The sequence below is a fragment of the Nansenia antarctica genome, assembly GCF_963989245.1.
Source record: "Nansenia antarctica genome assembly, chromosome: 3".
Lineage (NCBI taxonomy): Eukaryota > Metazoa > Chordata > Actinopteri > Argentiniformes > Microstomatidae > Nansenia > Nansenia antarctica.
The window spans coordinates 30,942,905-30,969,383 of record NC_137688.1 but is presented as its reverse complement, the minus strand read 5'-3'; the positions used below and the strand labels follow the sequence as shown (position 1 = coordinate 30,969,383).

The 26,479-nt window shown below is 47.6% G+C and overlaps 2 protein-coding genes across 2 annotated transcripts in view; one reads left to right on the top strand and one right to left on the bottom strand.

The window, feature by feature from the left end:
* Window positions 1-472: 472 nt before the first annotated feature.
* ptger2a (prostaglandin E receptor 2a (subtype EP2)) lies at window positions 473-9,466 on the bottom strand (the record flags this gene model as incomplete). The annotated part of the gene is made up of 2 exons (XM_080527165.1): window positions 473-808; window positions 8,663-9,466. 2 exons carry the CDS (start codon window positions 9,464-9,466, stop codon window positions 473-475), a joined length of 1,140 nt encoding a protein of 379 aa, XP_080383291.1.
* Window positions 9,467-15,467: 6,001 nt separating this feature from the next.
* Window positions 15,468-26,479, top strand: part of nid2a (nidogen 2a (osteonidogen)) — a gene marked incomplete at its 5' end in the record, with an annotated part of 52,101 nt that continues 41,089 nt past the window's right edge. Inside the window, 4 exon segments of the mRNA XM_080527164.1 lie at window positions 15,468-15,653; window positions 16,634-16,927; window positions 23,317-23,558; window positions 23,911-24,653. Coding sequence (XP_080383290.1) covers window positions 15,468-15,653; window positions 16,634-16,927; window positions 23,317-23,558; window positions 23,911-24,653 — 1,465 coding nt within the window.

Below are 26,479 nucleotides of genomic sequence, written 5' to 3'. Positions count from 1 at the left end.
AATCCTGCGTCGCTGTCCTTGTAGTGAGTGGCTTCTGATCTGGGAGAATTTTGTATAAAAAAAAAACAACAACAACAACAAAAAAACACATATAAGAACAGAAAGCAATGCTATAAAGAGCATGACCTTTGACCCCTCCCCGCGACCCTGTCCTGTCTCTCTCTCTCCTGAGTTCAAACCAGACAAAAGTCTGTCCACTGACTCCGGAGGAGGATACTTCATCGTCAAGCCACTCAAAAAGCCGCTTGACCCCCCCCCCCCCCCCCCAACAAGAAAATAACAGGGGGACGGGGTGGGGATGAGGTGTGGGGTCCACTGCGTCCAGACATTGCCCCCCAAGGAAGTCTCACACCTCCCCTCCCCTGTCATGGTTGCTGGCTCGACCCAGCTGGGCCTTCCAACGACAGCAGGGGCAGAACACTTCTGTTCTGATACCAAAAGCCCCCCCAGGTCACCTTCACCATCATCACCTTCACCCCGTCAGCGAGGTGGAGCTCTGGGCCTGCGTGAACTCTGTGGCGGTGGAGGAGGAGGAGGTGGTGTGGGGGTGGGGGGGGTGGTGGTGGTGGTGGCACAGCTCCAGCTGGGCATGGGCCTCCTTCCCCAGGGAGGACTTGAACAGCGAGCTCCTGGAGGGGAGGATGGGCACCTTGCACACGGCGCCCCACAGGAAGCGCAGCACGGACGGGCTGAAGAGGATGAAGACCCAGGGGTCGATGATGGAGTTGACGGAGAGGAAGCGGAGCGCGATGAGGTCCGTCCTGTGGCTCTCCTTCCGCTGGCCTGTGGCGTTGATGTACACCCGGGTCTGAAAAGACGAGGGAGAGAGGGAGAGAGGGAGAGAGGGAGGGAGGGAGAGAGGGAGGGAGGCAGGGAGGGAGAGAAAGACACTGAATCATTCGAGTCCTCCTCCCCAGCTGCTAGCTGCCTCAGACAGGGATCCCACCGCTGCTGATATCCACCGTTAATCACAGACTGAGCTCTCATAGAGGAGGGCATTATCTGAACCACATGCAAACATCCTTGTTCTTTCCCAATTGAATGGGGAAGTGTGTCCAAACGTTTGACTGGTACTGTATATAATAATATATGCCATTTTAGCTGACACTTTTACATTGCATGCGTTTTTCAGTCTGGTCCCAACAGTAAACGAACCCACAATCTGCTCTACCTACCAGCTGAGCCACAGAAGACCAAACCTTTGTTTGCTTTGAAATCCTCACACACAGGATAAACGCTGGATGAATTTGGCATGGGCCACTAGATAAAGTACATTCTTAAAGATCAACATCAATTTCAATTTATCTGAAACACATTTCCTTCGGTGAGACAAAGCTTTCAGAGGATAGAAGTTAATAGTTTATTGATTACGGAGGAAAGCGCTTACACAGATGTCATAAATAAAGTAATAAATATATAAATAAACAAACTTTGGCGGGACCTCAGTAGGTTTCAGCATGGGAACCTTGGATGTGTCCTCACGAACATTACCCTTCACGAGCTTGTAAAATGTAAATGCAATGCAACATGCTGCTGGACCCATGTCGTTCCAAGACTCATTACAATGATTGACTGTGGATGGTAGAAACACCCACACACTCATGTAACCCTTTAAGAGGACTTCACAGATGATCACTTCCCATTGACCTTCACAAGAGAGTATTTAGCTAACGTTAGGTCTCACTTTTGTGTGGCAAGGATGTGGACTCTCAAAGCTCTCAAAGACAGAAATATGCTCCAATTCACGACAGAGAATATTCTGAAGACAAAGATCAGGGATGAGGATGATAACATGATCTCAACATACCTAACGAAGCCTGAATCAAAGTCAACAGCAACGTTTGTTGATATAAGCAAATAAAAGAACAGCGTTCAAAAAGAGAAACAGACTATAGGGTAGGCAAGAATTCATCTAAATTGAAAGAGAGAGAGATCCTCCAGGCCTATCCTCCAGTCATTCTGTCTGTCATTAGACACTTTAAAACATTCGCCATTTCCTGAAACCACAGCCAGATTGGCAATAATTGCATACATTTCCTTCTCATGTATTTATCACAGTAACGATGATGGAAAAGGTGATTGTTTCACAGGTTTTTCATAACTCTCTTATGTTATTATTTAACTGACACACACGTTCCAGCACCGGGGCGGGCACACCCAGCCACACACACACACACACACACACACACACACACACACACACACACACACACACACACACACATACACACACACACACACACACACATACACACACACACACACACACACACACACACACACCGTGCTGTGCGGCCAACCATGTGTGTTGTGTTGGGTTTCCCAGTCTGACTCAGGGCTCAGCTTGTCTACGGTAAAAGTGAAAGTTGTTGAAACCCTCCTAGAAGGCCGATTCCCCGAAACAACCGTCATTACATCAATATCCTGTGGAGGAACTGAAAAAACATGCCTTTGCAATGTCTTACTGCTGTGTGTGCCCAGGGCTTGAGGTGTTTACACATTTGCGCTAGCTTGCGCTACGAGCGGATCTCTTCCATGTGACAGCTATTAGCACAGCTAAGTGTAAATGTGCGGTTCTGTGCATCTTGCTTGAAAAGCTTTCTTCTGCCCATTATATGCCCCTCCAGATGAACACCCTGAACGTGCCTTCCTAGGACGCATGGAATCAACAGGTTTTCTGTGTCTCATTTCAGTGTTTTTCCCCCCCAAACTGAGGTACTTGTGCCATTCGTCACATTCCATTTCAGACATTTAACAGACGCTTTTATCCAAAGCGACTTACAAGTACATTTGTCTAAAGTAAGTGAATCATCTATACACATCCGTGAATCATAAGTAAAACAAACCTATGCTAAGAACCAGGGGTCATTGGCAGTCGTCACAATATACACCCTTCAGTTTGCCAAGAGTCGAGGGTTTGAGAGCACCTTATCCTGAGGGTTTTAACATACCGAAATACTTCAGAGAGCTCGTTCGAATCCTCCACTCTAATTAGGAACATTACTGGCCTTGAGTGGAACCACCATTCCCAGCTGGGGGAAGAGTGTTATTCTGTGAGGTAGGACCCGGTGAGAGAGGAGAGAGCACTCTGGACTACGGATGTGCAGCAGACGACATGCAGATAGATCAGTGTTGTCGGTCGGTGTGCTAGCGACCATAGGGATGCCGTTTAATAATTCATGGCATCGCTGGTGACTGGGGGCACAGAGAGAGGGGAAGGAGAGGCTGGGAGAGAGTGAACGAACGCAGGAGAGAGGCAGGAAGGATCAGGTTGCATCTGTACTCCCAGTACGTACTGTAGTAAGCTCTCAACCCAGTCCAGAACTCTGTTGTGGCTGCGCGCCACATCTTCATTTGATACCGTATGTGCAAATTCTCCCAGCAAGACTCCTCCGATTGACATCCAGCTTGCATGATTCATGAAGTGAAAGTCTGAGTATGATATGATACAGAGGATACTGAGTATGATACAGATCTGAAAAGATAGGAGTTGGCTTTCTTTAAAGGATACGTTCTTCACATTGTTTAACCAAATTTCTATTTTAAGTAAGAAGCGAAACAAGCGAAATCTCACACGTTTTTTAATTTATTTCACTTGATTTTGAGAAACTCACACATACCCCTTCGACAACATGCCATTTACTTACAGTGTTTCCCCTAGGTTTGCTGCCTTGGGGGGGTGGCATGAACCCCCTCCCAGGGGGTAAGACCCTGCGACATGCCAGCATCATGTCCAGGGGGTGTACTTGTACATTAAGCCGCCTCATGCTACGGAAACAGGAGATAGACTCCTCCTGCCCTATGGGCCATTAGGCTCGAGAACCATCGGTTCTCAAGGCTACTTATGTACTATACATACAATGTACCCTACACCCTACACCCTGGAGCATTCACCCTGGAGCATTCACCCTAGAGAATTCACTCTGGAGCATTCACCCTAGAGCATTCACCCTAGAGCATTCACCCTAGAGCATTCACTCTGGAGCATTCACCCTAGAGCAGCGGTTCCCAACCTATGGGCCGCGGCCCTCTGGTGGTCCGCGAGAGTACTGCAAGTGGACCGCCAAATCATGTACAAATCTTTTTAAAAAGATAAAAAATCTTGGATTGAACAGCCTTGATCGTATTGTGTGTGGTGTGCGCCGATATTTCCATCCAAAAAGAAGAAGCTCGCTTCTTGATTGGCTACATTCCATCCCTGTCACAATCGGACTCGCGAACAGGGTTGCCAGATGGGATAGACATTTTCCACCCTAACCACAGTCTAAAACCGCTAATTCCACCCAAAAAAACCCGAGCCCATCTGGCAACCCTAGTCGGGAGTCGGGAGTTGCCCACACACATAAGGATGTTTGGTCGTAAATATTGAACACAGACAACATTTACGATTTTGGTATTTGATCACCTGCTATATAAAACATCGCCGCTCGGCTTTAATGGTTTAACCGTTTTTTTGTTAGTTTTTTTGCCACGCTCCCTCTAGTTTTTGGTGAAATTACGTCGTTGTTTTGAGCGCTCGTGCGCGTTTCATGCGCAACCAGAGTATGTATAATCTAATAAGAGGTATACATTGATCCATATCAATTTATACATTATAATTGAATATTGGATTGCAGTGGGCAATGCAGTCAGATAATGTCATTTTGACATTAGTCTCTCACCTGAAAAAAGATAATATGTCCAACTATAAAAAACAGACATTTCCAATGCTTCAATCCACTGTCCATGTACTGTAAATATGCCATTATGGTATTACCATAAAGCCCAATTCTAGCAGAATAAGAAAGATTGTATGTCTACTTTAAGTAAAATAATGAAGTGCATCCAGTTAGCTCTTTAGCTGGCAAGTGTGCAAGCAGACTAGCTCATCTCATCACCTCTGAGCTAGCTAGCTAGCTTGCTAGTTCTTTGACACTATTTACACTATGGAACTATAGTCAGACACTTTCTAGTCACAATAATAACGACCAATTTTAACCAACTTTCTCTGTCAGAACACTCAGAAATTACATTTGCTAACGTTTCAACTTGCTTACTTTCCATCTGCAAACATCCCACCCTGCAAAAACGCTCTCGCATCGCGCGCGCATACTCGCGCAAAATCTTGTATTATTCTCCAGCGCTGGCACACCGCGAAGCGAAGTGTAGAGATAGGTCTGGCTATGCGAGACTACTGGCGTTGTTACCAACGAGCCCATGGGCTTGCCTTTCGCCAGATTCGGGTTGGGTGAGTTTAAAAAACGCAGATATTTTAGCCTGCTTATCAGATGTTTGGTGTCTACGTCCGTAATAATGGGCGGGGGGTTCCGTTGGGGAGGCGGCCCGCCCCCCCAAGGCAATGGTAGGGGAAACACTGACTTATACTTATAGATTTGGTACCTGGTCCTTTAAGCCTGCTCGCTGACAGACACCAGATGTGATCTAAAGCGTGGGAATTAAGTTGAAATGCATAGGATCCTCTATCTCTCCTCTATCACCTTTTACCACTTCCAATCGATACATGTCGGGAGGTTAACAAGCAGACTCTTATTTAGGGTCTGATAAGCCTGGCTCAGGTTCCACACACTTGATTGATTTACAATCGTGATGACGTGGTGGTGCATCATGGGACGTTGCACTGGACCCTGGGATGTCTGAGAAGCAATGCACAGAAGTAGCACTATACTACTGTGAACTCTCTATTAGGCTATCACTAGCGGCCCCACTAGTGTAACCTGTCTGTCTCTTACCTGCACTATTGCCACCTCATCTTGTACTATGCCTATTTTCTTCTGGTGACTTATGACACTATTACTGCTGACGCTTTTGAATCTTGAATTATGCTTGATTTATTATGCCCTGTGTCTAGTGCTGTGATGCAATGTCAGGATCCGAAGCCTAAGAATTCTACTCTGTTACTCTTGTGTAATGTGACGTAACAATAAACTTGAAACTACATTTTTGACTTTTAGCAGACACTAATAAATAACTTATAAAGACACTTACAACAAAGTACATGTTGTCTAAAGTAAGTGAATCATCTGTACATCAGCCGTCATAAGAAAACGTCTATGCTAGAACCAGGTGCCATGGGTGGTCACAGCACGAGAGGAGGCGTCGCAGCAGAGAAGCTGTAGCCTGCAGAGGGGTGAGAGGGGTCATGGGTCATTATGTCACTACGTCAATTTAACAGCATACCAGTTCTAGGTAATGGGGTAATCTTTCACGCCATCTATCAGCTGATAGCTGTCCTTTAATCAATGAATGCCTCTCGTTTGTCATCAGGGTGTGGGTGGGTGGCGGGTGGGGGGGTGGGTGGCGGCTGGGGGTGGAGATAAACCTGAATTAATCCCACAAACTGAATTAGGCACCTCTGGGCTACACTGATTAAAGATTAAATCAATAAGAAGAGCAACGTGGTGAGAGGATTTAGGCTCTATAAACATAATATGAACATATGTTAATATATGAACATACTGCCTTTGCACATACTGTATATTGCACATTGCACATGTCTCTTGATATAGCTTATTGTATACATCTGCACTTTACATTACTGTACATAACCTACTGCACTGTACAAGCTACCTTAACTGTACATAGCTCCAAACTAGACTGATGTTTACAACACTACCTCTGCACATACTGTATATTGCACACTTACCTATCACTATCATTGTCATGTTTTATTTATATCATGTTATCATCTTATATCACTGTTTGCACTTCTGGTTAGATGCTAAATTGCATTTCGTTGTATAGTACTTAGTACTCTGCGACAATAACGTTTAATCTAATCTAACCTAATAGAAGCAAGTAAGTAGCCTTGAGAACCGATGGTTCTCGAGCCTAATGGCCCATAGGGGGCAGGAGCCTATCTCCTGTTTACATAGCGTGAGGCAGCTTGATGTACAAGTACACCGGTGGTGGCAGAACAGAGGATGGGGAAAAAACTGGCGGCCATGCTGGCCAATCCCTCCCACCCGATGTACTGCGAGCTGGCGGGGATGAGGAGCAAGTTCAGCCACAGATTTGTTCTCCCCCGTCAAAGTACAAAAAGATTTGGACAGTCCTTTGTTCCAGCTGCACTCCGACTCTACAACCAGGCCCTGCAGGGTGGGGGAGACCGGGAGCTGGAACTTTGGAACTTGGAACTTTTTACTTATTGAGCCTGCACTGTTTTATGTATTTTATTGAATGTTTTCTGTCTGCCCTAACTAAGCTGTTTGACAACAAAATTTCCCCATTGGGGACAATAAAGGTTTTCAATCAATCAATCAATCAATACACCCCCCCTGGACATGACGCTGGTATGTCGCAGGGTCTTACCCCGCAATCTAACCCCTTAATGCTGAGTGCCAAGCAGGGAGGCATCAGGTACCATTTTTATAGTCTTTGGTACGACTCGGCCGGGGATTGAACTCACAACCTCCCAATCTTAGGGCAGACACTCTAACCACAAGGCTAACCGCAAGCTAAACATATTGTATTAACATATAAACATATTGTGTTTAGTGTGGTTGTTTGTAGTGGTTGGTGAAAGTGCATTTGATTTCCTGCCAATGTGACATACAAGGTAGTGGTGCCACTGCTGCCAGCCACATTGTTGCTCACTTCCTTCCTCCACCTCAGCTTCTCTACAAATAGAGGATTAATAATAATCCAAATAACTCCATCATGAAATAAGTGTTGACACGTACATACAGTTGAGTAATGTCTTATATTGTAATATAACTGGAAACGTGTCCTCGGGGGGCAGCAAGACCTTTATCCACCATGAGAACCTGGATTCGTGTCAATCTCTACTTCCAACCATTGAACCAATTAGAGATAAGATTGTGTTCGCAAGGTAACTCAATACATGGTGATGTATGGTGCTGGGGTTATCTGACTGCTGCATAACGAATCGCATAGAAGATACTGTGACTTCACTATAAGCCTAATTGGTGTTGTAATCATTGATTGTAAGCATTGATGCTTTCTCTTAGGTATAATATACTAGTATATATAGCCTGTATACTAATAATAACTAGTATATATATTATCCTATATGACCTGGGTGATTGTGAATAATCTATTCCATCTTTATTTAAATGAATTTCCCTCCTTAATGGAGGCATCACGATTTGCTTACCATGTGTGTGTGTTTTTCTTTTGCTCCCTTTAGAGTAAAGTCATCCCATCTCAACAATCTGATTTTACACTTCTAATTGTAAAGCGAATTTGGGAAGAGTTATGGTTATTGGCTATTAAATTAAATTGTGCAAATCTAAATTTAAAGGGACAGTCAAGAGCGCAAAATGACAGACAGAATCAGTGTCTCTGTGCGCACAAACCTCTACCGCGCAAAAGGCAAAGTTAGAATGATTTAACACACAAGACAAAACTTACCACCAAAGGAAGCGCGCAAATCACGAATATCACAGTCATGAACACGAGGATTATGAGATGCTCGACTAATATATTATTATTATGACATTATAGTATTTTACAGGACATGATAATCAAACACTTTCCACATAATGTTTTGAAATTCTCTGGATAACACATCAGCTGCTGAGACCTCATACAAAGTGATCATGTGGTGAAGTTAGATGATTGTATGGCGCACCACAAAACATGCAATACTATATTATAATATTTTGCCAACATGTTTAACACTTAACTGTCAAAACGTACTTACCACCAGAGGAAGGGTGCAAATAACAAATATCACAGTCATGAACACCAGCAGGATGAGATGCTCGACTTCCTCCGCCAAGGACAGGACCCGCCGGTCCCTCTTGCTCCGCGTGGTGACGGACCCCCGGCTCACCTTGCGCCTCCGGTACATGAGCACCAGGTGGTACACGACGAACGCGTTACAGGCCACGATGAACAGCACGAGCACCAGCATCACCGTCGCGTACAGGATCGCGTAAACCTGGTCCTCCTGGTTCATGGGGTTCATGTCGATGAAGCACCACGTGCCCGGACAGTACTGCACGTAGTCCCCGAACCCGGCGAAGGGCATCAGACAGAACAATGTACAGAGTAAGAAAATCACGGGGATCGTGATGTATCCGCAGCGCTTGGAGACGTGGCGCCCGTAGAGGTAGGGGTACCCGATGGCGAGGCTGCGCTCCAGAGCCATGGCGCACAGGAGGGACAAGGTGGCCAAGCTGAAGAAGGTCATGCTGAATCCAAAGTACTCGCACACCGCCCGGGTGCTGCTCATGCCGATCATCGTAGTGTTGAAGGAGTAGGACGCCAGGACGAGAGGGCTCACCAGACAGGTGCCCGTCAGGTCCGTGACCACCAGCGAGGTGACCAGCAGGTGGAACAGGGACAGGCGCTCCCGGCTCTGGTCCTTCCTGCGGCGGATCTCCAGGAGGAGCAGCGCGGCCACGTTGCCGACCACGCCGGCGGAGAACATGATGCCGCTGATGCGCGGGCTCCCGGAGCCGATGTGCAGCTTGTGGTGACACGGGTCGTTGTCTGTGTTCATGGTCAACGCCGTGGGTAGGAGAAGAAGCCGGTTCACCTCTAGTCCCCCAGACTCAGTGTGAGTTTTTTTTTTTTTTTAAGACTCGCAGAGAGTCCTCCGCTCCTTTCCACTTTATGGAAAAAGTCAGTGTCAGCGCTTTACTGTAGAAGCCGGGTGTTCTTCTCTAAAAGTTTGTTTTCCTTAAGTTGCTGTTCTGTGTTGGAGCAAAAGGACAATGTTGGAGTTGAGAGCAGAGGTGCAGGGGTGCGCACCTATATGATGGAGCATATGCTACTTACTCTACTCTCTCTCTCTCTCTCTCTCTCTCTCTCTCTCTCTCTCTCTCTCTCTCTCTCTCTCTATATATATATATATATATATATATATATATATATATATATCCTTCTCTCTCTCTCTCTCTCTCTCTCTCTCTCTCTCTCTCTCTCTCTCTCTCTCTCTCTCTCTCTCTCTCTCTCTCTCTCTCTCCACAATTGCGAGACGCGCGAAGTACAACTGTATATGACTGAGCTACTACCGACTGTGCAACTTCTTCATGTGCTCCATAAGTCACTGTGTCCCGCCCGAAGATCATATAAAAAAATAACTAAAATATTGGTCCAGTCCACATTTAGTCATCCCGTCCATACTTGTTATGTTGTTGTTGCCGACCCCTGTTGTTTCTTTTGGTGGAGATGAGGCAGAAGAACGGGAGTTACGCATGAACCATGGGTTGCTCTCCCGGACTGGGCTGTCTTCTAAAAAAAAGACGCGATACAATGGCTGCGTTCGTAAATTCGCTCTGAAAGTCTGATCAGCACTCATGGAATGCCTCTTGTCCAATCAAATTACTTGGTCAATTTATAACGTTGAACCCAGTGTGCGCTCCGGCGCTCTCAGAGAGACTTTACGAACGCAGGCAGTGACGTCGTCGACCCATCGACACACCCTCTCAGAAATACCCGAGGTGGAAAAGAACTATTCTGCTGAACTGAAGCTCGTCTCGCCATAATTCAGATGGATTTGTTAGGATATTCGCGTTTGTAGTTAATTATTGTCTCGTCTGTGATGTTGTTGAATGGACAGAAGATTATCTTAAATTATTTCTATGCATTATCTTTATTTGTTGAGTGAGCCTGTAATTCATTATCAAGTTAAACCATTAAAATAAGATTTATAAATAAATATATAGCCTATCTTTTGTGGTCCAAGTATGTTGACATTTACATTTATGTGTTTGGCATTCAGCAGACGCCTTTAACCAAAGTGACTTACAACCAAAACATTTGACTAAGTAAGTGAATCATCTATCCACCAGTCATAGCAGGAAAAAGTTGTTTTATTATGACACAGGGGAAACAGTACAGGGGGGTAGATGTAGATGTCTCAGGAGGGACAGTTAAGGTGTATCCTGAAGAGATGGAGGTCTTCAGTCTCCGGCAGAAGATGGGGAGTGATTCTACAGTTCTGACAGCAGTGGAAAGTTCATTCCACCAGCGTGGGGATATAATGTAATACAACCACACAGTCATCAAACAAACATTCCTGAACTACTTCATCAACTTAAACGCAAATCAGGGGACACACTTCACTAATTGGGAACATAATGTTTTGACTTGAGCTTTTGATGACATTTGATGTCAAAGGTTTTATTTGTTTATGTTAACTTTTAACTTTTAACTATGCCCACGTCGCCATATCCCCTCAGTGTGCCCTTTTCATCTGCAGACTGTCTTTGCTGCCCCCCCCCCCCCCCCACACACACACACACACACACACACACACACACACACACACATACACACACACACCCCGCTCCTCTCCTAACCCATTCATAAGCCTTCTGTTCCTCCATCTCTGACAGATCCTGATGTATCTGTCCTGAATGGACAGAACGTGCAGCTGATCCCACCTGAGATTACTCTGACGTCCACTAGAGGAGCCTGACAGATGTCCCTCCTGAAAGGTGTCACAGACAGTTTTATTGGTTCCCTTATGATTTGTGACTACATGAATATATTTTCATCTCTTATCCCCAACGACTTCTTCTTCTCTGACCCCTCTTCCTCTCTGGCGATTGGACGAGCAGCAGTCAGTGCAGGGCCGGCCCTAGGCATTTAGGTGCCCTAGGCGAGAGTATGATTTGATGCCCCCCTCCTCCCCCCAAATTTTAGGGGCGCCACCACCACCACATTAAGCCACCAGTACTGCCTCATCACCACCCACACATTCAACAGTAAAAATATGGACAACAATGGTTTCAAGACAAAAATAGACAGTATGCTGAGACATATTTTCATAGAGACATGAAATTCATAGAGACAAAATTATTTAAATGTAAAAATAATGCCAAATGCCTGGGGGGTGCCAAATGTTTTTGTTTTTTTTTGCGTTTGGCGCCCCCCAGGCATTTGGCGCCCTAGGCGACCGCCTAGTTCGCCTATGCCTAGGACCGGCCCTAAGTCAGTGTGTTGGTGTTTGTTCCATCATGGGGAAACATGCTAGTCTTTGTGGTCCTCTGTGGCTCAGTGGGTAGAGCATGGTGCTAACAGAGCATGGTGCTAACATGCTAGCATGGTGCTGACAACACTTAGGTGGTGGGGTTGATTCCTCCTGGGAGCATATATACTGAAATGTATGCACTTGTTGCAATGTAAGTCTCTTTGGATAAAAGTGTCAGCTAAATGGGATATACTGTATATATATATATATATATATATATATATATATATATATATATATATATATATATATATACAGGAGGTGATAATTAGACGTCTACATAATGTTTTGAAATTCTCTGGATAACACATCACCTGCTGAGACCTCATACAAAGTGATCATGTAGTGGAATTAGATGATTGTATGGCGCACCACAATACATGCAACACCATATACATTATATCAATATTATTGTTTGGCCAAAATGTATCTCCCACTGCAGTTTGATTGAGAAACATTGATATGGTTGGAACATTAATGAATCCTGGTAGAGCCTTGGCATCAGTGAAGAGTTGTTCATTTGCTCAGTGAGGTTGGCCTACTAAAAAAATGTTTAAAAAAATGTTACATACATAGGCCTACATAATATTATTTCAGTATAATAAATACTGCACACGACTGGAATACTTGTATACCATTGAACTAATTTACTACCGTACTGTTTTGTATTAGGTTGCATTTCATATCATCGTACTCTGCACAGCATTTTTGCACTATTGAAGCCACTGTGAAATCCATCACTTTATTACTTTATCAATGCAGGGTTACTTTTTTAACTTACTCATGTTACTTATGATTATTGTGTTATTCTCATGTTACTTATGATTATTGTGTTATTATTGTGTTTTGTATCTCAATGCTGCAATGTTAATGTTGAGGAACCAAAGCCACAGAATTGTACTCTTGTGTACTTAAGATGTAATAAAAGTGATTCTGATTCTGATTCTGATTCTGATTCTGATTCTGATTCTAATTCTGATTCTGATTCCGATTCTGATTCTGATTCTGATTCTGATTCTGATTCTGATTCTGAGACAGTGAGTGCCTGTCGAGGATCTCACCCCTGACACCAATTGCATGTCAACAGGATGCTGGTTGTAATGGATTCAGCAGAAACACGTTGCCTGAAGCAGCTTTAATGGCATGCACTCATGGAAGGTTTGATCTAGTCTCTCTTGATTAATAATAGATGTGTAATTGAACTGGTCATACTGGCGTTTAAACATTGAGGCTTACTTACACAACGCATCCAGGAAATGTTCCACATCCATGGCACAGTAATTCTATTTCAAGGCACTTAGCATGATAATGTGTGTTATTCATAGAGAAAAAAAACAAGAAACTGTCATGCTAAAAATGCACTACCGTAATAGCCATTATTTGATTTATTTTGATTTACAGAAATTCCATAGAACTTCATGTTTTTTCCGGAATAGAATGTTGGATCATATTCAAATAAAACTGTCACCTGGTTTCCTGGGTAAGATAAAAACAGACACCACCATATAACCACATATTGAAACATATTTGGCAACACAGAGGGGGAACTTCATTTTCCGATCCAGGAAAGTTGCATGGATTTGATTAAATACGGCCCAATGTTCTGGAAGAATATTATCCATTGAAAAATGTTAAGAAGGAAGAAATAAAGTTATTGAATTTGCTCAGAGGGACCCGGAAGACCCCCAGCTCTACCTTAGGGGACAGGAGCTGTGAGGAGCCCTGGTACTCTGTACGGTCCCGGGGTAGAGGACAGTGAACAATCCTTGGCAGTGACTACAATGTCAAATAACATCTGCTAGTGAGTTGTTATACGATATATCAAGGTCATGGCCTGCACAGTTTGTTTACCTCTGCAAGTCCCTGCAGTGTCAGAACATATTCACATTGAGTGACAAATATGTTTGTCTTAAAAACATCTCCAAAAAACTTCCCCAAGTTTTGAAATATGCATGTTTTTAAGAAACCTGTATTTGTACCTATCACTATCATGTTTTTACATCATGTTCTTATATCACTATTTGCACTTCTGGTTAGATGCTAAACTGCATTTTGTTCGTTGTCTGGTGCTTGTACTCTGCAATGACAATAAAGTTTAATCTAATCTAATCTAATCTAATCTAATCCAGTCTAATCTAATTTGTCACTCATTGTGAATATGTTCTGACATTGCAGGAATTAGTGGTAAATGGTGGTAAATAGAAAAATAGGAGTGGCATACTGTTGTCTTATAGCCTACTCTTGATCGACACAGTCTCCAAAGTGGACTGTAAACAGAATAGAATCCATAGAGTTGGAATCGATGCATGGATGGTTCACGGTGCATCGCTCCACAATTCATAAACCTGCTTTGATTTACGTCCGAAGAATAGGGCAATATCGCCATCTTGTGGTAACTGAGAAAATTGCACTCTCGTCCCTGCTGCCATGATCACCACCACTAGGTGGCGCTTCGTGCTGTAAACTGAGGCGCCGTTTCTGCAACATTTGGAAACAGAGATACGGATTCCCTTATATCTGCAGCCCTTCCATCTATAATGACGGGGGTAACATTATTACACATTTTTAGATTGGTAGACTATTCAAGGTCTATATCGTTCATGCATTTAGCTAGGCCTTATACATACATATACAAACAGGCCTGAATTAATAAAGCATTTTGACAGTCGATTGATTGACTAATAAAAGCAAGCGCACTTTTAAAAAGTTCTTTAAAAAAGTTGGGGAAGGGTTACTTTGAATCAGGGGGTCACTACTACTATAGAGACAATGATACAGAAGACCCAAGAAAATGTGTAAAAACTAGTAGGTGAATAAGTCAGGAGATGATCATGTGAGCGGGATTTTATCAATTAGGATATAACAGTAAAGATCCAACAACACTGTTTGCAATGTGCCCTCCCCCCCCCCCCCCCCCCCCCCCCCCCCCCCACACACACATTGCTGTGGATATAACGTTACGGGGGGGAAATCGTGTGGATTAAAAATGTTATTTTTGGTTTGTATTTTTGTATATTTGAAAATCGGAAAATAAAGTTATTAAAAAAAAGAGAAAAAAAAACTATTTTTTCTTTCTCAATTGAAACCAGATGGCGTCCAGTGTCTCTTGCCAGTCAAGGGAACCGTAACCAATCAACAGCCACTAAACTCCCTAAATCCCTCCCGCTTAATTGTGGGAGTGCTTGGGTCTGCGTTCGTAAACTTGCTCTGAGAGCGCCGGAGTCAACACTGGGTTCGGCGTCATAAAGGGACCAAGTAATTTGATTGGACAAGAGGCATTCCATGAGTGCTGATCAGATTTCCAGAGCGTGTTTACGAACGCACCATGTGGTCAGAGGTAGAAGTTGATGTGGATTGAAATTCCTATAGAAAGGCAGGCACCCATCCCCAGACGCGCTCCTTCTCATCCGCTGCTCCACACCCGCCGGTGTGAACCCCTACACCGCTCCTAGGATCCATGCGGACCTGTCCATATAGGATCTGTCCATAGGCTCATTTGTTTATAATGGCGAGAGTCCAATTTATGATATTTTTATTGCAGTTGTCGTGGACTGTCCATCTCGGCACGGCCATACAGAGGGCAGATATATTTCCTTACGGGACCCTCTTCGGAGACTTCACCCTGCAGGAGGGGGACGACGAGACGTCCAAGGTCCTGGCGCTGCAGAGACCGCTGTACTTCTACGAGGCGCAGTTTAGTGAGTTATACGTGAGTATGAGATATTCCACTTATGTGCCCACTCAGCGTTTTCCCACAAATATGTAGGAGGGGTAGGTCACTGCGCCCACTGAGGAAATAGAAAATGTGTGGGGTTTTATTTGATGAAACTTGGTTATTGCATGGTCGTAGAGAACTCTACTCAAAAGCCAAGGGGTGGGATATATGGGATTTCATTTTTTATCTTGGCTGCAAAGTGTATTTATAAATTGGAGTAGCCAGAGCTACTGTTTAGTTCCTCAGTTGATCCCTATCATGGTGAATAAACAGGAAAATAGACCGGTGCTGCAATGACCCCCTCAATAATTTGATAATTGTTTTCAATATCAACACACGTAGAATGTACGTTTTTGGTTCTTTATGGGAAGCACACAATAGTTTCTTTCAATCGTTTACATTAGTTCATGAAGTTACACTTCTGGGAACAGTCCCTTCCACAGTCAGAAGCCAAATCCTTTGGGCAAATCACCTTTCGCACTTTGGTCTGTAGATCACTAGCGAGGGTCTTTAAGGGGGCCCGTAAAACAGTCGTAAAACTGCCAACTGAACTTTATAATTCAATGCGAAACAACAACGTCACGTCTTAAGTGCTTCATGTCAGAGGAAACATATATTTAACTGAATTGATTCCTCGAGGGAAATTAATTTCACACTAAGGTTTTACTCAGAGGCCGGCATGAAATAACCAGCTGCTCGAGAAACAGCAGAAACACGAAGACAATTCATCACCGATATATATATATATATATATATATAACTTTTTCTTTGTTGCAAACATGGAAAACTAGTGTTATCAATCAATTGATTATTAATTGTTATTGGCCAAATAAACCTTTTGGAAATAGCTACACCTCCAGTGTTGCCAGATTGGGCAAATCTTTGGGTGGATTGGGTGTTTTTTCTAGACTGTGATTGGGCTGGAAATGTCAATTCCATCTGGCAACCCTGGTGCCCTCTCTCTCCCTCCCTAGGTGGCCACCAATGGCATCATCTCAGCCCAGGACCTGCCTATGGAGAAGCAGTACGTGGACGACGGCTTCCCCACCGACTTCCCCGTCATCGCTCCGTTCCTGGCTGACATCGACACCAGCAGGGGCCGAGGCTCCATCTACTTCCGGGTCACAGAGACGCCCAGCGTCCTCGTACGCGTCGCACAGGAAGTGCACCGGGGTTTCCCCGACGCCCGCTTCGCGCCCACCCACGCCGTCATCGCCACCTGGGAGAGGGTGGCGGCCTACGGGGGTGGCGGCCTACCGTCTGACGCGGTGAGTTGTTGTGGTTGTCTGTAGGTCTGTCTGTCTGTAGGTCTGTCTGTCTGTCTCTCTGTGGGGTCTGTCTGTAGGTCTGTCTGTCTGTGGGGTCTGTCTCTCTGTGGGGTCTGTCTGTAGGTCTGTCTGTAGGTCTGTCTGTAGGTCTGTCTGTCTGTAGGTCTGTCTGTGGGGTCTGTCTGTCTGTCTGTCTATAAGTCGTCTCTAGGGAGGGTCTCAACATTGTGACCCCCTAAGGATAACAGTGCCCCTCCCTCCTCCTACTTGACCTCTGGCCTGGGTCAGAGGTAATCAGTTCAGGGCATCAGTCGTCCGCTCCAACTCGTCACCTCCCCCCCCCCTCCCCCCTCTCTACCCCCAGAAGGTGACTGGGCATGCCTCTCCCCCCCCCCCCCCTCCCCCCTCTCTACCCCCAGAAGGCGACTGGGCATGCCTCCCCCCCCCCCCCCAGCGTAATAGGGACCAAGGGCTCATATTCCCACATGTAACACACAGGAAAAACACAATCAGAACCTCTAACCTGGAAGATTGAAATAAGGCGCTCGCCATACAACTTAGAGAACAGAAGAAGACACATATTCCTGAACAGCTGCCAAAGGAATTTGTGAGATTGGGCAAGAAAAAAAAAGAGAGACAGAAAATACCTAGAGAGCAGTTTTATCAGCGCCTCAGCCCAATCAGATAGTATCTCTCCCTCTAAATCTGCCTGGATCTGGGCCCGCTCCCCGGAGACACTCTGCAGAGCGTAGCGTTTCACTACATAAACACTTAAGAGAAACCTGTGGGGAGAAACCGTACCCTTGCCTTCCTCAATGGACAGGTTTGTGCTTTCTAAGACGAGGGAGGGAATGTGGCGGACTACAGCTAGTAGTCATTATCATAATGCAGGGCTTTGCTTCTACACATAATGGAGTGGATTCTAACACGCTAAAGGCACACAGGCTTAACCTTAACTCTATGATTTTACTGTTATAATTACAGGTATTTTGTTACAGTGTACTTGTTGGAAGTCGCTTTTGGGATAAAGGGCGTCTGCTAAATGTCTAAGACTGTGAAATGTCAAACGTAACAAGCACCCTATTGTAACACGACAGGGATAGATTAGATTATTATCATTAATCACGCTAGTTCTCCTTTCCCACTCATAATTTGACTCGCCAGGTACATGTTTGTCAGAGGCTAGTCCGACACATGTTATGCTGATATCACTTTTCATCCGGTGGGGAAGAAAAAAAACCTGCATCCCAGACTCCTGGAAATATTTCCCTCAAGCTGCATTTCACAGAATCACGAGATCACGTATGGCTCCTATCTTTCAGCGTGGGCCAGAAAACTCTTTTAAAAGAGGGAGAAAAGTCCCATTCCAGTCGGGGGTGGGGGCGGGGGGAGGGGGGGGGGGGAGAGGACAGAGATGCTAAACAGCTTTTTTTTCGTCCGTCCCCTCATGTGTTTCCCCAGAGTCACAGGTATCGTTAGGAACCCAAGCCCTAGCATTACCACTACCCTTGTAGTTCACCAAGAAGGGGGGGCGGTGGGGGGGCCCTCAGGTCAGGTCAGGGATGGATGGATGGATGGATGGATGGATGGATGGATGGATGGATGGATGGATGGATGGATGGATGGATGGATGGATGGATGGATTTCAAGCCCGTGATGAGGAAGAAAAAGGCCACTGAACAGCATAGTTCAGTCAGTGTCGCCAGCGGGGTTATATTCGTGAACATGTTCATGAATGAATAGGCTTTTCTGTTGGCTTTGGCCCGGCGCTCCACCAGGACCAGAACAGACAGCTGCAGCCACTCTGAAAATATTATCTCTCCTTATTTATTAGTTCTGGGGGAACGGACGGACGCAACCGCCCCTGCATAAGCCCCCCAACACAAGGGTCCTCACAGAACACGTCCCCCCTTGTCTAAAGTCTCAGAGTGCCAGAGAACATGAGTTCTTCTTCTTTCTTCTTTCTTCTTTCTCCCAGACAACAGATAAACAACAGACTTGAGATGTGAATCTCAAAGCCGTACAGCCGTACAGCCTGTTGTTGGTTTGGGGGACCAGCGCTGCAGCCTCGCTCCAGTGTGTGTTAGAAGAAGAAGCGTACTGCTCTTGAAGTCGACACAACCACATCTTGTCTCCCATGACCACACTGTTGTCCCCCGCTCTTTTATTACAGCAGAGTGCGAGGAGGACATGAAAGCAGGCAGTAAAATTAGAAGACCTGTCTGGTAACCGTGGTAATGGGTGTGTGTGCATGCGTGCGTGTGCATGCGTGTGCGTGCGTGTGCGTGTGTGTGCGTGTGTGTGTGTGTGTGTGTGTAACTTCCTACACTGTTGGCAGGGCCTAGCGAACTAGCGAGGCCAGGTTGGCAGTCTGGTCGTCTGCAGCTGCAGGCTGTGTGTGTATGTGTGTGTGTGTGTGTGTGTGTGTGTGTGTGTGTGTGTGTGTGTGTCTGTGTGTGTGTGTGTGTCTGTGTGTGTGTGTGTGTGTGTCAATGTGTGTGTCTGTGTGTGTGTGTGTGTCTGTGTGTGTGTCTGTGAGTGTGTCTGTGTGTGTGTGTGTGTCTGTGTGTGTGTGTGTGTGTGTGTGTGTGTGTGTCTGTGAGTGTGTCTCTGTGTGTGTGTGTGTGTGTGTCTGTGTGTGTGTATGTGTGTGTGTGTGTGTGTGTGTGTCTGTGTGTGTGTGTGTGTCTGTGTGTGTGTGTGTGTGTGTGTGTGTAGCAGGCCTGGTTGGCAGTCTGGTCGTCTGCAGCTGCGGCCGCTGCCTGAAGACCTGGCAACAAACAAACAAGGGCGCCTGTTCTACACATTTTTGTCGTTCCTCTCTCTCTCTTTCTCTCTCTCTCTCTCTCCCTCTCTCTCTCTCTCTCTCTCTTTCTCTCTCTCTGTCTCTCTCTCTCTCTCTCTTTCTCTCTTTCTCTCTCTCTCTCTTTCTCTCTCTCTGTCTCTCTCTCCCTCTCTCTCTATCTCTTTCTCTCTCTCTCTCTCTTTCTCTCTTTCCCTCTATCGCTCTCTCCCTCCCTCTCACACACACATACACACACACACACACACACACAGACACACACACACCTACTACACTCACTCCTCTCCTTCATGAGCGGCCAGGAGGCGTCTGGTGAGGTTGTGTGACTCCAGGCCAGCCAGGCTCTGGTCTGGTAGTCAGACTGACTCACTCAGCAGCCCTCCCAGTGATGTGGTGGTCCTGTTCTCAACCGCTGTTTAGAAACACGACTAGCCAACATCCTCTTAACTGAACTCTTACTAGATTTACTAGATATACCCTCCCTCTAAATACAGTACAACACATACCCTCCTCTCTCTCTCGATCTTTGATTTACTACGAAACTTTGAAACTACTTTACGTTTTCCTCTCTCGACCGTCGTCTTGTGTAAAAGAACGAAAAAGTTTGCGGCTCTGAGGTTTTCTGAGAGGAACTCTGGATGATCCCACCTTGTTTTCCTTTGGGATTTAATCTTGTTGGAACGGCAGAGCTCTCCAAGCAACCCCTCACCCTCCACCCACGCTAGCCCCCCCCCCTTTTCAACAACCCACCCCCAGCCCCAGATGTCCATCTCCCCAGATGCCATGAGTTGGGGTGGGGGGGGGGTGGGAGGAGGTCTGTGTGTAGGTGTTACCCCTTGAGCAAATAAGCAGTGGAAGTCCAACAAATGTGGAGCCCAGAGAAGCTCAGCTGAAGAGAGGGTCTGGGTCTGGGTCTGGGTCTGGGTCCCGTCATCTGCCAGTGGCTCCGGGCCCCATGGTACCGGTATCATCCTCAGCATTCCCAGGCCCAGCTAACCAAACCCCCGGTATGCCGGGCCGGCTGGGCTGGGCTTGGCTGGGCTGGGCTTGGCTGGGCTGGGCTAGGCTAGCTAGCTGGCTGCCCCAGTCGTAGCCCCATTCTCAGCTACACACATGGGAAGACTAATTATTTACAATAACATCTTTAAACAATCTTGTTTATGGGCGTGTTTCTGGTGTGCTCCGAGGCAGTGTGGTCTTGTAATTAGTGACTTTTGAGGCCGGGGAGGGGGAGGGGGAGGGGTAGGGGGAGGGGAAGAGGGAGAGGAGGGGGCTTCTAGAAGTAGAGGGGGGGTTGGGGGGGCTGCTGTGAAATTAGGAGGGAGGCCTGGGGGTCTGTCTTTTGTGTCTCTTTCTCCCCTTCTTCCCCCCCATCTTCTCCTCCCTCTCTTTCTCTCCCTCTCTCCTTCTCTGAACCAGATGCAGGGAGTGTCTGTGGGGTCTGGAGATAGGGGGGGGGCCGGGTGTGTGGAGGTTGAGGTGGTGGTGGGTGGGTGGGGGGAGGGGGGTGTATTTTGGTGATGAAGGTGATAGCTCCTCTCTGAGATAGCTGGGATTACTCAAGTGGGGGGAGGAGGAGGAGAGGAGTGGGGGGAGGAGGAGAGGAGTGAGGGATTTCACACAGGTCCAGGGTGAGCGAGAGAGAGAGAGATAGAGGGAGCGAGGGAAGGTGGGAGTGAAAGACAGATTGTTAGAGGTTGGGGGGAAGGGTGTCTCTCTCTCCCTTAAAGTTCAAATACCACACAGGGTGAGAGATGTGTGTCTTATCACCATTTGCTCTCGACGGCCTCTCTGTCTACGGCACTCCTAGTCTCACAAGACTGCTTGTGTGGCCGTGGAAGGCCTGATGAAACCTCTCTCTCTCTCTCGTCTGTTTCGTCTTTCCCACAGTTTTAATTGAACGCTTGTTGAGAGCCACACAGCTTGTTAAGAGAACTAATTGCTCAAGACAAGACATCAAGCGTTGTCCCTTTGCAACACTCTTAATCATGGCCTTTAAGTGGTGTGCAGGGCCTCTTTTAAACAGGGTGTGAAACCCAGCAGGGGAGGGGGGGGGGGGCTTTAAATACTCCATAAAGACGGGGGGAGATGTTTCAAGGTGGGGGGGGGGGGGGGCTAAGGGGTGTGGGAGGCACATTTGGTGGGACACACGGCCTTGTTAAAAGCAGGGGGACGTTCCTGTAAAGTGGAGGAAAGGGCTTATATTCAGGTCAACATCGAGGGTAGGGGGGATATTGGTGTGATGTTTAAACATTGGGAGGGAGTGTTAAGAAATGTTAGGAGGGTCCGATGGCAGGGATGCCTGGGTGCTGATAAGCTAGAAGACGAGGCGTGTGACTGTACTCTATTCAGAGAGCCTTGGTTGAATCTCTTTTTTCACTTTTACTTCACAGTAAACTTTTTTTTTTTTTTTACACCGTCAAAGTCTCATCTTGTGAGCGGGGGGTTTGAGTTTTGTACTGTATGTCAGAATCAGAATCAGAATCCCTTCTATTATATCTCACTGTACAAGTACACAAGAGTACAGTTCTTTGGCTTTGGTTCCTCAACATTGGCATTGCAGCTTTCCGATACATGATCACAACAATAATAAGTGAAGTAAATAGACGAATCGTATGTTGTGATTGCACTGTGAAGGTTACCCCAATAAGGATTTTTGTATATGCCGTTTTTTAATGTCATTTTTTAATGTCATTTTTCTTCTGTGACTGAGCCTCCTCATTCTTATCCACTTAGATAAAACGTTCTCTAAACGACCGTGAAAATGACCCTTCTCCCGTTCCCAGGGTGAAACAATGTGTGTCAGATACATACTGTACTCTGTAGCAGAATGCACCATGCAGAATGCAAACTGAAGGCTTTGTTGATGTTGGAGTAGTGCACTCAATTACAATGTAAAGGGCTTTATTGTCAGGTCAGGGGAAACATACGTTTACATTGCCAAAGCAAGTGTGAAGGTAAAAGAAACGAACAAAAAGAGGGTTTTAAAAAAAAGAAGGAAAAAAAAGTAGAGCCGGTGTCTAAAGCTCGCAAGATCGGCGGTTCAAACCCCGGCTGGCCACATGTTGAGGTGTCCATGGGCAAGACACTGAACCCCAAATTGCTCCCAAAGAGAATTGCTCCTCACTCCTACCCTCTCCAACCTACTCCAGCTGAACACGTTTTGAGTATGCTAATCTTTCTTCTGTAACTAAGCCTTCTCCTTCTTATCCATTTGTAGGCTTTAGATAAAACATTCTCTAAACGGCTGTGCAACTTACACTTTTCCCACTCCCGGGGTGAAACAATGTGTGTCAGATACATACTGTACTCTGTAGCAGAATGTTGCCATTCAGAATGCAAACTGAAGGCTTTGGCTGCGTTCGTAAATGCGCTCTGAGAGCACCGGAGCACACACTCACGCTTCAACGTCATAAAGGGACCATGTCATTTGATTACAACACAAGAGGCATTCCATGAGTGCTGATCAGATTTCCAGAGCGAATGTTTACGAACACAGCCTTCGTTGGAGCAGTGCACTCACTCCCACCCTCTCCCACCCTCTCCCACCCTCTCCCACACTCTCCCACCCTCCTCTCCTCTCCAGCTGAACACCTTCCAGGCGGTGGTGGCCTACGATGAGACGGACTCCTACGCCCTTTTCCTTTACCCCGAGGACGGGCTGCAGTTCTTCGGGACGCGGCCCAAGGAGTCGTACAACGTGGAGATCGAGCTGCCGGCGCGGGTGGGCTTCAGCAGGGGGGAAGTCCCCTTCTTCATCTTCTCACGCATGGAGGGACCCTACTACAGCCTCACCAGCAACCAGCAGAGTGTCAAGAACCTCTACCAGTAAGGGAGCGCGTGCACACACACACACACACACACACACACACACACACACACACACACACACAGAGCGTCAAGAACCTCTGTACTGTCATACACACACACGCATGCACACACACACACACACATACTGTCATACACACACACATGCACACATACACACACACACACCAATGTACTGTCATACACACACACATGCACACACACACACACACACACACACACACACATAGTTAAGTATAAGTTAGATTGTTAGGTACCTGTTGATACATATATAGTAATGTATTAGATATGTACAGTTTTTCTCTTCCTGCTCCTCCATCATGTCCCTCCTCCTCCTCCTCCTCCTCCTCAGGGTGGGCAACACGGGGGTCCCGGGCGTCTGGCTCTTCCACATCGGCAACCGCTACTCCTTCGAGAACGTGGTGCCGGCGGCGGTGGGCGGCGTCCTGGCCACAGCGCCCGCTAGAGGCCGCCAGGGGGAACAACGCCACGACACCACGCCAGAGTACCCCGAGGTGGAGTACCCCGAGACCTTCGACCCCGAGGACGAAGAAGACCCGGAAGAAGAAGACTACCCCGTCGCCGGCGGGGACCCCGACTTCCAAGAGCAGCCCCCCCTCCTCCCCGCTCTCCTCCCAGACTTCCGAGAGCCGGGAGGAGAAGGAGGTCACCCCCACCACCCCCCCTCCCCGCTGGACCACGGCTCCCTGCCGGGACAGGCGCGCCTGCAGCCCTACGGAGGGGACGCCCCCTTGACCTCCGAACCCCAGGACGCGGGGGGGGCCACGCCTGATCTTCCGCCGGCGTCCGGGCCTGGGGAGTACCCCGCGGTGCCGGAGGGCAGGGACCAGCCCCCCGAGGACATGGGCCAGCCCCCCCCCCCTCCCCCCTCCCACACCCAGCCCCCCCTCCTCCCCCAGGTCCCCCACCAGGCCCCCCACGTCCCCCTGGCCGCCCGCCCGGAGGCCCGGGTCCTGGAGGTGTTCCCCAACAGGGAGGAGCCCCCCCCCCAGGTGGAGAGCCCCCCCCCCCTGGCCCCCGGGGTCCACGTGGTCAGCGTGGTGGAGGAGGAGGACCTGGACTTTGACACAGGAGGTGAGTTTTCAAGTTTTCAAGTTTTCAAGTTTTCTTTTTGAATAGGATTTGATCTTGCGTGGCTCTATTCTGCGTTTGTTTGTTGTGGTTTGGCTTGTTTATTGTCCTGCTTCTCTTCTCTTTTTCCTTTTCCTTCTTTTTTTCTCGGTACAGTGTTGTGTACGGTTCCTTCCGTTTGATTTCTTCTCATCTCTCTCGTCTCCTTCACTCCCTTTTGTGTTTTACCTGTCGAGCACCCTCTTAACCACTCCACCATCCTCAAGGTCAGATGTGTGTGTGCGTACGTGCGTGTGTGTGTGTGCGTGCGTACGTGCGTGTGTGCGTGTGTGTGTTTGCATGTCTGTGTGTGTGTATTTGCATGTGTGTGCGTGTGTGTGTGTGTGCGTACCTTACCGTAGCTATAGACGCTTAGCAAACAGCCAGACTTCAACTCACAGAGTGAGGGAGATTCCCCACTCCTACGAGGAAATGCGAGGAAATGCGAGGAAATGCGTACGAGAACCCAGAGAGATAGAGAGAGGGGAGGCCCAGCCTGCTCCAGAACCCAGAGAGAGAGAGAGAGGGGAGGCCCAGCCCAGCCTGCTCCAGAACCCAGAGAGAGAGAGAGAGAGAGAGGAGGCCCAGCCCAGCCTGCTCCAGAACCCAGAGAGAGAGAGAGAGGGGAGGCCCAGCCCAGCCTGCTCCAGAACCCAGAGAGAGAGAGAGAGAGAGAGAGGGGAGGCCCAGCCCAGCCTGCTCCAGAACCCAGAGAGAGAGAGAGAGAGAGGGGAGGCCCAGCCCAGCCTGCTCCAGAACCCAGAGAGAGAGAGAGAGAGAGAGGGGAGGCCCAGCCCAGCCTGCTCCAGAACCCAGAGAGAGAGAGAGAGAGAGGGGAGGCCCAGCCCAGCCTGCTCCAGAACCCAGAGAGAGAGAGAGAGAGAGAGGGGAGGCCCAGCCCAGCCTGCTCCAGAACCCAGAGAGAGAGAGAGAGAGAGGGGAGGCCCAGCCTGCTCCAGAACCCAGAGAGAGAGAGAGACAGGGGAGGTCCAGCCCAGCCCGGCCCAAGCAGGCATCCTCAAGGTCAGATGTGTGTGTGCGTACGTGCGTGTGTGTGTGTGCGTGCGTACGTGCGTGTGTGCGTGTGTGTGTTTGCATGTCTGTGTGTGTGTATTTGCATGTGTGTGCGTGTGTGTGTGTGTGCGTACCTTACCGTAGCTATAGACGCTTAGCAAACAGCCAGACTTCAACTCACAGAGTGAGGGAGATTCCCCACTCCTACGAGGAAATGCGAGGAAATGCGAGGAAATGCGTACGAGAACCCAGAGAGATAGAGAGAGGGGAGGCCCAGCCTGCTCCAGAACCCAGAGAGAGAGAGAGAGGGGAGGCCCAGCCCAGCCTGCTCCAGAACCCAGAGAGAGAGAGAGAGAGAGAGGAGGCCCAGCCCAGCCTGCTCCAGAACCCAGAGAGAGAGAGAGAGGGGAGGCCCAGCCCAGCCTGCTCCAGAACCCAGAGAGAGAGAGAGAGAGAGAGAGGGGAGGCCCAGCCCAGCCTGCTCCAGAACCCAGAGAGAGAGAGAGAGAGAGGGGAGGCCCAGCCCAGCCTGCTCCAGAACCCAGAGAGAGAGAGAGAGAGAGAGGGGAGGCCCAGCCCAGCCTGCTCCAGAACCCAGAGAGAGAGAGAGAGAGAGGGGAGGCCCAGCCTGCTCCAGAACCCAGAGAGAGAGAGAGACAGGGGAGGTCCAGCCCAGCCCGGCCCAAGCAGGCATCCAGATGTAGAACATTAGCCTCCCCTCTGACAAGATGCTGCCCGCTGTTCTGTTGGTTCTTTTAGTAGTTTAAGATGAAGGA